The 13,499-nt window shown below is 26.3% G+C and overlaps 1 protein-coding gene across 3 annotated transcripts in view; it reads right to left on the bottom strand.

The window, feature by feature from the left end:
• Nucleotides 1-13,499, bottom strand: part of Kap3 (kinesin associated protein 3) — a 39,802-nt gene that overhangs the window by 12,646 nt on the left and 13,657 nt on the right. For 2 of the 3 annotated variants that reach the window (XM_087152387.1, XM_087152388.1), the window contains exons 8-15: nt 13,107-13,206; nt 12,091-12,269; nt 11,475-11,637; nt 9,623-9,723; nt 7,275-7,496; nt 4,884-5,055; nt 1,742-1,867; nt 1,089-1,187 (exon numbers count right to left, since the gene is read on the bottom strand). In XM_087152387.1, the coding sequence (XP_087008513.1) occupies nt 1,089-1,187; nt 1,742-1,867; nt 4,884-5,055; nt 7,275-7,496; nt 9,623-9,723; nt 11,475-11,637; nt 12,091-12,269; nt 13,107-13,206 (1,162 nt within the window). The remainder of the gene's footprint in view (nt 1-1,088; nt 1,188-1,741; nt 1,868-4,883; nt 5,056-7,274; nt 7,497-9,622; nt 9,724-11,474; nt 11,638-12,090; nt 12,270-13,106; nt 13,207-13,499) is intronic. The other variant, XM_087152389.1, reaches the window with a different exon arrangement.

The following is a 13,499-nucleotide window of genomic DNA, read 5'->3' as shown; positions in this document are numbered from 1 at the left end:
GAAATATGTGAAACAGTAGGAAAATACGTGGTTTGATTGGCTTTGCTGAGATAAAATAATTCACAGATTTGGATGGGTGTACAAAAGTTTTTAGAAAAAGAGTATAACTTAAAATCTATTAAATTATGACCAACCAATTTGTGGTGAATTTTATGAAATTAAAAATGCTAAAACATTATTAACTATTTAGTCAGAAGAAAGGAAAAAACTTAAAGCATCGGAACAAACGATAAATGGATTCAACCCACGGTTAAGAAGTGAAACAAATGCTACTTTTATAAACAGAAGTAAATATTTTAACTCTTTCTTCAACTTCCACCACAATCTTTGCCTTTCTTAAACTGTCTCCAAAAAGGTTTCTCCATTCATTCAGCAATCATGGGTTTTATGTGGCATTCTAGTTTAACAGGGATTAATGGAGTAAATTTGATGCATGCAAAATATTGCTAAGTTGATATTTCAACTGTTTGGCAATAAATTTTCGTTTAAAAAAAACTCAGTATAACAGATCATAAAATAATTTAAATTAAGAAGATCTATAAAAAAAATTCAAGCTTTTCTTTAAAATTCCCTGATTTTTCCAGGTTTTTATCTAAATTTCCCTGACTTTCCAGGTATTTTCCAGTATAAAAAATTCCCTGATAATTCCAGGTTTTCAAGGTTTTCCAGGTGGGTGGCCACCCTGATTATTTACTTTAAAATGTATTCAATAAAGACAAAAACATGACACTTTTTTTTTTAATTTTAAATGAATTTAAAGAATCCAAAAACAAGAAACAATACAAACACCATTTTTCGTATTATAAATTTGTGTAATATTACATGAACTTATTTATGAAATCCTGATTTTGATAAAGCTGTTATTAAAAACATGATTACAATACTAAGAATAAAATTTAAAACAAAATGCATTCCAGATAAGTATTTAAGTGTATTGGGTAATCAGAAAATATGGCCCATAAAATAAGTATGGCATTTAGAATAAGTTTCATACTTCTTCTAAAAAAAGATTGAGTAATATAACTTTACAAATGAGGGGATAAACTTGTTTATGTAAATGACTTATAAACTGAAATAGTGAAGGATACGAGTATCTTTAATAATGACTTCTCTCGTAGCTCTGTGGTATATAAGTTGGTAGAATAAATAAACAATATGCAGCACAATTTCATCATCTTCTTGTTTAGCTGCAATAGGAGACAAAAATGTTTTGAAACATTATTTTAGCTGCAATAGGAAACTAAAATGTTTTAAAATATTATTTCAGCCACAATAGGGGACAAATGTTTTAAAACATTATTTTAGCTGCATTAGGAGACAAAAATGTTTTAAAACATCATTTTGGCTGCAATAAGAGACAAAAATGTTTCAAAATATTATTTTAGCTGCAATATGAAACAAAACTGCTTTAAAACATTTTAGCTGCATTAGAAGACAAAAATGTTTTAAAACATTATTTTAGCTGCAATACGAGACAAAAATGTTTTAAAACATTATCAAATAACGCTTAGTAACAATAAAATCAATTTTTTCACAGAAAGTTTACTATTTATTTTTGAACATATAAACTTTCATTCCAAATTTCCAAAAGATTGAAAATTTCTATCAAGCCAACTTAGAAGAACAAACAACTGAATAGTTGACAATGTCAGCAAATTTTAATGAATAATGTAAACTACAACTACAGCAAATAAAATTTACTTAATATTAAACTTATAGAGACACAGTTTGTTAAACTTACCATTTAAGTGTTCAATAACATGTTTTATCATGCCTGATTCAAGAAGGGTAGTTGCACAAACTTCCTCAGCTGAAAATGTTCCAGCTAGAATGATAACTTCCAGAATCATATCGTCTTCACAGTTTCCTGAAATTATCCATTTGTTTATCTTCAGAAAAACTATTTTTAGTGTTAAGTTGTTTAATAAGAAAACATTTTAATTCATTTTTGCTTTTCAAATAAAACTCTAATATCCCCCGTCATCTCATCAAGAGGCGATCATCAGTTTGGGATACGCAGCAGTAATATCCCTTCTTTTTTGACCATTTCATATCCGTTCTATGTTAGAAAAATTAATAATGTAACAAAAATTTTCATTAATTGGGCACACAATTTATTCAAAAAAAAAAATTTTTTTTTTGTCCCTAAACTTATATTTGGTTTTTCTTAGTTTGTAAGTTTTTTGAAAAGCCAGGAGTTAAGATCATAGTTCACCAAATCTCAATTTTCAAAAACTTATTAAAATATGACAAGATGGCAACAAATATTCAGAATAAAATATTCCTTGATTTTTCCAGACTGATTTTATGGAATATCCATGATTTTCGCAATTCAGGGTGAAAAATTTTATTATTAATTTATTAATAATGCTGCTGATAATATTTCTCAAACATGGCACTTTGTGCAGTGTTATCCCAGTTATTTCAAAGGGATTCAGACGTTGTAACATTAAGGTAAAACTTTCTTGGTATAAAATTTTACTGTTATAGAGAGCGTTTGTAAAATTTTACTAATCCAGTTAATAAACAATGAAACTCACATTTTCAACAAAAATTAAAGAAAACAAATGCACATACGAATAATAATGAATACTTGAACCCCAAGAATGTCACCCCCCTTTGTCACATCTAACTGGGATTCGAAATTCATTCTTAAGCAGCTGAATTAGTTCAATTATTTTTCACACACTTTATACCAGAAAATATTTAATAACAAAAAAAAATTGAGATTAATTTTACAACATCTGAATTGAATATAAGCTAATTAATACATCACTGCATAAAGTGCTATGTACGAGAAATATTATCAATATATGACTTATTCATATACATATAATATATAACAAAACAGTTATGCTTCCCATTAAAGTTAGTAAATAAGAATTTTTTTTAAACAAAAAAAAATTGTTAACCAATTTGTTTTGTAAAAATATATTGAACTTTAAGGTACCTTAAACTCAAATTAATTCAATTCCTTTGGTATTTTGGGTTTTTCAGTTCAATTTCCAGAATTTTGCAGATTGATAAAATTTCTAAACTTTTTCCTGTCCTGTGACTACTTTGTATTAACTTCCCATTGTTTCATGTGTCCTTATTTCTGCAGAAAATTGAATGTTTATTGTTGCTTACATTATTATTAATTTTAGTTAAAGCTCTCAACAATATTAATTTTTAAAAATTACAGCAAAAAACATTCCATTTTTTGTTCAAAATTGGAACTAGGATCCCCAAGAAATGTTCACATACTTCTCCAACAGAAGAGAATTGAAGAGAGTATCCGGAATACCATATTTATTTTATAGCCATCATTGAACAGAAGATCCAATTTTGGATTTACGACTACCTCTGTGCAACTACATAGCCTTGTAATTTCGAACCCAATCCAGAAGACAAGGGAACTCCTGGATCAAGTATTGGGAGAAGTTTTGCCTTCGTGGAGAACTTTTTGATGGAACTAACCCGCATTTGAATTACATGGAAAGGAACCCCATGAGAACCTCTCACAGTTAGCCTGACGGCAAGGGGACTATAACCCATGATCCGTCTACCACTGAGGATATTTTTACTTCAGCACAGTGGTCGGTGCAAGCCGGGTGTAGAATTTGTATCGATCAGTCATCTCTGGGATTCGAACCTGGTTCACGTCATCAGAAGGTTAACGCTCTATCCCCTGAGCCACCAAAGTTTCCTGAATACTATATACATGAGGTCAACTGATATTTTCTTTTGTGAAATACAAATAGTAAATTAAACCGCACATCAGAAACACTTACACTCGAATTCACGATAGAAACTAACCCTGAGTTGCATTTCAAACAGGTTTTATAAGAGTAACACCATATTAGATTCAAACATTTCAATCCACCATGTATGTAACTGCATTTCAATTGGGCTCAAAGTTAATTAACTTTAACCTGAATATGTCTCCGGTTAGCATAACCATGAATGCCCAGTATGAGAATTTTTATTAATTTACAATTTCAAAAAACCGCTTTTAATTTTCGGTTGCTTTTGTTTTATATTCAATGAGGTCAATTCATCAATAGATGTAACTATAATTAATTTATATCACATAAATGCTATTTAATAAAATTAAAATAAGAATTTTTCAGAATTAATATCTTTTTTTACCTTTAATTACTGTTAGCAGTTGTTGTTACACTTAAATAATTTTTCCCTCAGGAAAAAAAAACATGGATAATACAAAGTGTGACCACAATTACATATTAGAAAAGTTTTTTTTTTCAAATGCATTTTCTAATTTTAATTTTAAAAAATAAGACTCCAACTTTTATTTATTTATTTAAACAAAAACAAAAAAATAAAATTGGCAATCAATCAATGCTTGAAATAAATACAAAACAAAGAATATAATTTATTAAATGATTAATACAAGTTAATTAGCGAAATGATAGATCTTGTCCAATAAATAAAAAATAGTTTATATAGATGAACAAGCAACATAATGCGCAATAGTTAGATATGAAGATAATAAATAGAAAAATTTTAGAGGATAATAAACAGCATTTTTAATATTTATTTTATTGGGTCCAATAATGCTTAGTTCAGAAACAGATGGTCAAAAAATAATGAAGAAATCTCTTTTTGACTCATGGTCAATATTTACAAACCGGGGTTTTAGAACTGGGCGTTTCACATTGGGTTAGTGTCAGCAGTGAATACAGAGGCTAGAGATTAGGTTCTAACTCTTCACATTTGTTAAGTTTTATTTTCTTTTAGAAATTAAGCAGTTTTCTAAAATATTTTTAAGATGTGAATTAAAACTGTGAAAGCAAATCACAATTACATCTCATAAATAAGGAAATGACTATAAATTAAAAAGCATTTTTAAACATAACAGTAGGAAGAAAAAAAAGACAAACCTTGTGAGAGTTTCTTCTTCATAAAACCCAACAAATCGTACTGGAAGAGTAACATCTCATAATCTAATTCAGGTATCGTCAAATTACCCATGATCCCCACACATTCAAGCACAAAATCATCATTTTTACCCGTACTTCGATGAATAGCTTCACAAAATAAATCAGCAAATGCCTGAAAAACATTTTATGGCAGATTAAAAAAACTAACAATAAATATTTCAGTTTTACAACATATAAGACTTCAACAATTATTTTGATTTTATTTGAGAACCAAATCAAAATTTTAAAATATACTTTTAATACCATAAAAATAAATAGCTTTTAATACCATAACCTGACTTTTAAAATAGCAATATTAATTAGATTTCAAAAACTAAAACATGATACAAATACACCTATAGAAAAATCTAAATATTAATAATATTTGAAATATATTCAAATCAGTTCGAATACAAGACAATTAAAAAGTGGATCACAAAAATGTCTTGATTCTTTTAAAATTTAATTTCTCATGAATTTTTGTGTAAGTGTATTTGCGTGAACAAATGCTGTATTAAATTTCAATTTCATTATATATATATATATATATATAAAAGATTGAAATATTGTCTTGATAAGTATGCAAACATTTCGAAAATAATTCTTAAATACAATGATTTCAAGAGAAGCTAAATTGTAAAGATTTTAAATGTTTTCAATTTCATTGTTAATAAGAAGAAATACCAATAACTACTTTATAATTAGAGAGAAAAAAAAGTAGGAATAAAACTAGATTTTCTTTTCAGCACTTGGTAAAAAAAAAGCATTATATCATGTGACATATTAGATTTTTCAAACGATATATTTTATCTGTTATACATAAGTTATAGTGAAGGAGTCAGTTTTTATGATGAATGTCAAAAAATTTTACAAATAAAAATCTTAGCGTAGTAAATAGAAATTTTAAAAAATTCAAAAAAGCCATTTTTTAAGGTTGAACTCACACATTAGAAACTACAATAACTTCTGAGTAAAATTAATTGCGCTTCTTTAAGAAATTTCTTTTGTACGGAAAATTATTCATTTCACCAATTACCTGATCTTGAAAGAGATTAATATGCAGGTAAATTTTAATGTTTAAACATATTGAAATTACAATATATCATATTAAAATTATACGTATTAAAAAAATTATGTTATGACATAGTAAAATTATACCATATTAAATTATATCACATTATATATCATGTAAAACATATTAAAACTGTTCAAAAAGTATAAAAATTGATCATGTACATAATCTATGTAAGTTCCAACAAAGCACAAGAAAATATGCCATTAGTATAATGTGTGTTAAAATGTGTGTTAATCAATAGATAAAATCTCATTTAATCCTTCATATTACACGACTCAAATAACAAACCGTTATTCAGGTGTGCCTTTTAATAGATGAATGTTAACATTGACGAAAGCACTTTCCCCTCAAATCACTTGACAATTTTTTTTAATAAAAAAACATTTATTTACATCAACTGATTTTTATTTTAGAAAAAGAATAATTCATTCAAGTTAAAAATAATTTTTTGTTTCGATTCATTTATATGTATTTATTCTTAAAGTTGTCATTTTCTTTAAAAGTCTACTTTCAATGATATTTAAGATATTATACCAGGTTATGCACGTAAATTATTATTTAATGCTTAAAATAATGGTATAAAAACCCTAAATATAGCTTCATTTCTTCAGGAGATGCTTTTTAATAATATAACTTTCCATTAGCTGAATGCAAAATAATTTGCTATTAAATAAATAGATTTTAATCATAACCATTTAATTTTATGCTTATTTATTTAAGTATAATTATTTTTAAAATGTATTAAATATATACAAATAATAAAGACTTGCACTACCTAGAGTAATTTAAATTAATTGATTTTTTCTCCTTTTTTGTGTTTCCTAATCTAAGTTATTTATTCTTTGCTTGATGCTACAAATTGAGTCCTTATATTAAGCATAAATAAAAAAATAAAAAACCGATTTCATTTTATAACGTATTGTGTACACGATTCTGTATATTTATATAATTGTTTTAATCATTTCAGTTAAAAAGATAAAATGTTTTCGTTATAATATTGTTCTTAAATTGTATTGAGCATAATTAATAAATGTTATCAGAGCCTTGATTGATATATGACGAAAAAAAAAGATATGATATAAATAAAATAAAAATCTGATTTAAAAATTAAAAAAAAAAAGATTTAAATAAAATTAAATTCTAAAATTGAAAAAAAAAAGATTTTTTTTCATGTATTATAAAAAAATCATGTTTTTTTGCCAGCTCTGCTACTAATAAAACTCCAAAAATGTGAGATTTGTCATATGATAACAATATTAAAATCACCATATAATTACCACAAATAATATTTTGGTAGGGCCATCATGTTGGGATATATTTCTAATCATCTTTAGGAGCAGACAATCTTGATAATGAAAAGCCCTCTCCACTAAGCGTCTCAATCCATCATTTTCACACATCAGTTGAGCGTTACGCTTGTTTGCAGCCAAGTTAACAGCCAATGCTATCAAGTACTTCGGTAATACAGTGTCAGAATGTTCAACAATCATTTTCATAGTCTGCAAAAAAAGGTTAATTCAAATTTTTTTAAAGCTTTTAAAATGCTTACATTCCACACCAATGAGAGAGAAAAAAAGTATCATAAAAAATTAGAATATATGATTACACTAAGTCAAACAATTCATCAACACTTTAATTCACTTCTTTTTAATTTTGTGAATAATAAGTGATTTAATTTACATAATTTACAAAAATAAAATTAAATAGACTTATATAGTATAGTATTTAAATAAAAATTATATAGTATGAAGTAAAATTATATAGTATAAAGTAAAATTATATAGTATAAACTTAAATACAAAATTATATAATAAATTTAATTAATATCGCACCATTTCTCATGGCGATTCATGTTTCTCAGGTCATTTTTCAATTGTTCACATGTTTGATAGAAAGTTATAAAGTACACCAGAAATTCATAGTTTATTTAATGTATAATATCATAAAATATTCTTTGAAGAAAATATTTTACTCACGATAAAGAAAATTTTACCTATAGAATAGTTTTAGAATTGACTTTTAATTAGTAGAAAATAACAATAATATTAAAATTTTTAGGACTAAAAATATTTAGATTTAATAAGCTAACTCAAAATTAGAAAAATACACTCTGAAATATTAAATACTAATACACTGAAAGATTTAAAAAAAAATATTATCAACTTTTAAAAAGATAAGGTGAAAAGTATTGTAAAAATATGTTTACTTATTTCGGAAACCATACGTTAAAAGCAACATGAACTTAACAGATTCAAAATACAATCTTTTAAAAGTGAAAAAGAAAATGAAATAAAATTAAAATCTAACACGCTGAATAACGAAAACAAAAAACATTCTTAACCATTAAATATTAATACTATAATATTATGAACTGTCAATGAAAATATTAATTAATTTAAAAGCATAAGTTCCTGAAATACTGTTTAAATACGTGAAATATTTTTCTATGATGCCACACTTTAAGCGATAAAAAACTATAACATCCAAATATTAAAAAATAATATTAATCTTGGTATATGCAGCAAGTTTCATCAGAAAATATTGAAAAAATATTAATTAAATATCTTTGTTTAATGAGTTGTAATTAAAAAGTGACTTACGATATAATTTATTAAAAATAATTTTTTTTAAAATTTTAAAATCTTTAAAAACACCAATATAGTAAAGTTCTGTCATAAATAATAAAGTAATGTCATAATAACATGAAAATCTTATAGAAATTCATGTAAATTTTAATCATTCTTTAAATAGACTTCGCCTTAACCAGTTTTGCAGATTATAGAAAACATTGTAACATTTTCAAAAATTGAAACGTCAAGTATCAAATTTAGCACCTATCTTTATTTTAATAAATATTTAAGATCATTTCTTTAAACTACACTACATTTTCTGTAAATAAATAAATCAAACATAAAATCAAGTACATTTTCAATTCATAGCCTATGAGTGAAATGATTCAAGGCAGAGTTACACTGATTTAAGCCTAATTATTTAGGACAAAAAAGAAACTTTTCATTTGAAAACAAATTTCTTTTTAGTAATCCAGAGACTCAGTAATTACAACCCAGATTTAATGCTTACTATTGATTTTTGACTATTTCAGGCAAAATATATTTATGAAATTCCTTCATAGCTTTCTTAGCTTACTTTTCCAATATTTATCTTAGCTTGCTGGCAAGACCTTCACTTCCTTTTAAATCTATATAGTTATAGCCTTTATCCTTAATACTTTACCCTATATCTTTTTCTTCAAAGAAAAATAAAATGAAAAATGTCATTAGTTTTAAAAATGTAATAAAATTAATCTTGCATAAAAAAAACTATAAAAAATGGGTCCTAAAAATATATCAAACATAATCTTGAAAAAAAAACTTAATAACTTTCAACAACCCATAAATTACCCCAAATTCAACTTTGAAGGAAAAAAATCTCAAAAAAAGTAAAAAACTCAAAAAATAAGCTGAAGTTTTTTAAAAAATTTTTGAAAAACAAACAGTAAACTGTGGTACAACACATTAAACCCTAAAAAATCAAAGTGGGTTAGGGCTTTTTTCTGAAAAACTAAAAACGTCGTTCAAACTATTTAATAAATTGAAACAATATCTAACACTATCATGATACTTACTAATGGAATACAGTCAGTGTATGTAAATAGAGATTTACACCGATCATCAAAGCTAATGTGATACAGGATGCCTAAAACTTCATTAAGGTGAGCCTTCACAGCTAGATTAAAAATAAAATCAATAAACTGATTATAATTATTACAGGAATTAAAAAATAAAACCTATTATGCTATTTATACAAATGCTAATAAAATCGCAACAAAATGTTCTATGTAAAAGCACATTTTGAGAGTTGCTTAAAAACATCCTTTAATATAAAAGGTTTTAATTTAGATTTTAATCCAAAACAACAAGTTTTCATTCAATGACAAATTATTATTCATTCCGTTAATTGGAGGCAGGAGAAAAGATTAAAAAAATAATCCACTCAGTTGCAGTGAATGTTAATTGGAGAACAGCCAGATTTTTCAGCAAAAAATAAGCACTTAAGCGCTCAAAAATATTTTTAATGACTGTCCAAAAAAAATCATAATTAGGATATGTGCAGTGATAAAAACTATTTCTTTCTATTGATTACAGTTCTTAATTTATAAACATAAAATCAACAAAATGCAAAAACATTTTCAACGAATTTACATAATCATGATAAAATAACTAGTTTCTGATAAATACTGCAGAGAAAATTATGAAAATGAAGCTTTTTTTTTGTAATTTACGATGACGATCGACGCAGCAAAGAAACATTCTCATTTTCAAATATAGAAAATTAAGCACTTTTTACAAACCCCAATAAAAAAAGCACTTTTAAGGGCTTTTAAAAAACATAAATAAAAAATAAATAAACAACTTTAAGCACTTTTAAAAAACAATACGCAGCCAGATGTATTGAAGTGTAGTGTTTTAGTGGATGTGTGCCGCAGTTGGCACAGATGACAAAAGTAGATGGATTTTTGTTAATTAGGGCAGAAATTAAAATAATTAATGTCTAATTGAAGCAGGTGAGGAAAACAGGATTAAAAATTTATTTTATAGCAGACATCAAGGTGCAAAATAAAAAAAAATGTTATTCAAGCGACATTTCAAATAATATCATAAATTTAGCATATAATATAAATAAAGACATAAATTTAGCATATAATATGCTCAAACAAATGTAAGTAATTAATCAACACTTTTTGAGTACAGAGGAGATCCGTTATAGGTACATTATTGAAAAAGAACACTGCCAAAAGTAGAGACAATCCAACCAACTTTATGATATCTCATAATGTTTAAATAATTTGGCTTAAAATGTAAGGCTAAAAAGTTCTTTGAAAATTAAAGTAAACGCAATGACATATATGCTAACTTTTAAATGAGGTTGAAGAAAGAAGGGTTAAATAGAGATTTCAATGCTCAGTTGTGACATTGAATAATAATTAGTTACACACTAGCATTGAAATCAAAACTTAGCCGTTACGTTTATTGAGAATAGTAATGTTTATTGTTTGCACTTGTTGTAAAACTGATTTAAAAATAATTGATTTATTTAGGCCGGGAAAACCTGGTTGGCAGAGCACTGGACTCACACTCCAGAGAACTGGAGATCGAGTCCAGCTGGCCAAGGAATCACAGTGAAGTATATGATGACCGGTGCAAGTTAAATCTGCCAGGTCACAAAGTCCTCCGTGTTCTCATAACAAATTATACCTCTGGAGGTAATGAATTGGAGATTGATCATTCTCGGGTTCAAGTTAAAATTAGGATTTGTGGATGAATGAATGGATGTATGAATGGGTCCGCACTATAAACTATTTAAAGAGGAATAAGGTGTGATTAAATGTATGAAATAAAGAAAATTTAAAAGCTTGGAAATATGTAATGCTACTACATAGAGAATAGAATGTTAAATGAAGTAAAGGTAGAACTTACACATTAAAGTGACAAGTTTCTGCAATAATCCACACTTGACCATTGAATTTCTAGATTCTATTGAGAAAGACAAATTTAACAATAATTTAAGAACAGCACTCAGTAGTTCTGAATTTTCATGAGGAACAAGATGAGCGACCTGTTCAACAATACAGTTGAATTCCTGAAATAAAATAATATTTTTTAAAAAGAATCACTTGCACACTTCAAAGGAGAATACAGTTTGACCCTCCATTATAATGTTTTGATTAATAAATGGTAAAATAATGTTTTGATTGATAAAAAGTAAAAAGTGACAGCAAATAATTTCTGTAGACTTCACTTCCTTTTTAAGAAATAACACAGAGAAAATTTTATTATTAACATAGAAAAATAAAAAGCTGTAAGTTGGTCGTAAAAAGTGTATTGTAACAGGGAAGTAAACAAAAGCACATGAGTTTTAGATCAATTTTCTTTCTGTAAACAAAAGCAGAACAATGTATTTGCCTACATTTATTTGATTTTAATACATTGAAATAAAATTAGTAAAATGTAATATTTCAATATCTGAAAGGAAAATTAATAAGGTGCAATATTAATTTATAATTTAAATGAAGAATATATAAAGTGTGTTTACCATTTCTTCTTTATTTTCAATGTAGATAGACAACTTCATAAGGAATGTAACAACAAGTATTAGCAATTCAGGTAATTCTCTGCTTAAACTTTTAGACAAGAGTCCAACAATTCCGCGATTTACCATTTTGTTCTCAACTTTTCTGTCTTCCGCAATGTGACTGAGAAGTAGAAAGCAGACTAAAAAAAAGGAAGAAAGAATTTATCTCCTATAATTTTAACTTTTAAAGAAACTTTACTCAGCGGCAGTGTATAAATATTCATTTAAATCTGTGTCTCATTCAAAAACAAGAAAATAATATAATTTGCTTGAAAGAATGCTTGTAAAATTTTGTTAGAAAGTTTACCTTTAGGAACTTCATACTGCCATTTACAACACACAAATGATGAATGACAAAGGTATGACAAATGATCAAAACACAAATGCTCAAATGAGTACACACAAATGATCAACTAAATGCTAAATGAAGTAACTCTTTTTTGATAATTAAAATAAAGTTCAGTTTGAAAATGTTACTATTTTTTAAAAGCTATGTGTAAAGCTTAATAAAATTTCATGCTTGAATTTTTACATAACCTCCAATATTTGAAGCTTTTGAAAATTATTTTTCCCCTGGTAGTAATCCAAAGAAGTTTTTAAAACAAAACAAAAAAGCTCTTATAAAACTTTCAGCAGAACTTAACATAACTATTTGTTCAACTTTTAATATGTCTGTTTAATATGTTAAATTTAATTTATAAAAATACAAAGACATTACCTTTGTTGCTAGGATAGAAAATGTCATAAACTACAGAAATACCATAGCAGTTGGAGCAGATGTATTTAATGATTTGCACTATGACAAGTTCAATTTTAGAAACTCGTGAACAAAAACTTTTAATATAAGCCAGCGAGTTTCTTAACTACAGAATTTTTCGTGTGCGATTTTATCATCGGAAACTTATAGGGATAAATTAAACAAGCTATTAAAACAAAACAGATCTGACTTTTTATAAACAAAAAATAATTAAAGCTACCTCGAAGAAGTTGGTTTTGTTTTTTTACTAAAGTGAGATACTTCTGGAAACTTTTTTCATAGTCAGCCATCATTGCTGGACTTGATTTTCCTGAATCTATTGCATAAAGTTAAGGATAAATATGAGTGAACATGAGTTAGAGACAAAAGAAACTTTTTCTCGACAATAAAAATAGTTTCCTTATAATTTGCTGACTAAGAAATTTTGTTTAGACAAAAAAATTTTTTCAGGAAGAGTATTTTTAAGCAAAAAAGTTAGTAATAACTTTTAATTTACATGGTTGTAATAACGTAAATGGGTCCTCAGGATCCTGAACTTCCATATTTCCAGGTCCCTTTTTACTAAATTTGGGTCTCTATTTAAAATATTATATTTTTTATCCATTTATTAATG

This window comes from Parasteatoda tepidariorum, chromosome 9 (assembly GCF_982258835.1).
Source record: "Parasteatoda tepidariorum strain Cologne lab strain chromosome 9, Ptep-v5.0, whole genome shotgun sequence".
Taxonomy (NCBI): domain Eukaryota; kingdom Metazoa; phylum Arthropoda; class Arachnida; order Araneae; family Theridiidae; genus Parasteatoda; species Parasteatoda tepidariorum.
This window is presented reverse-complemented; position numbering and strand designations above follow the sequence as displayed.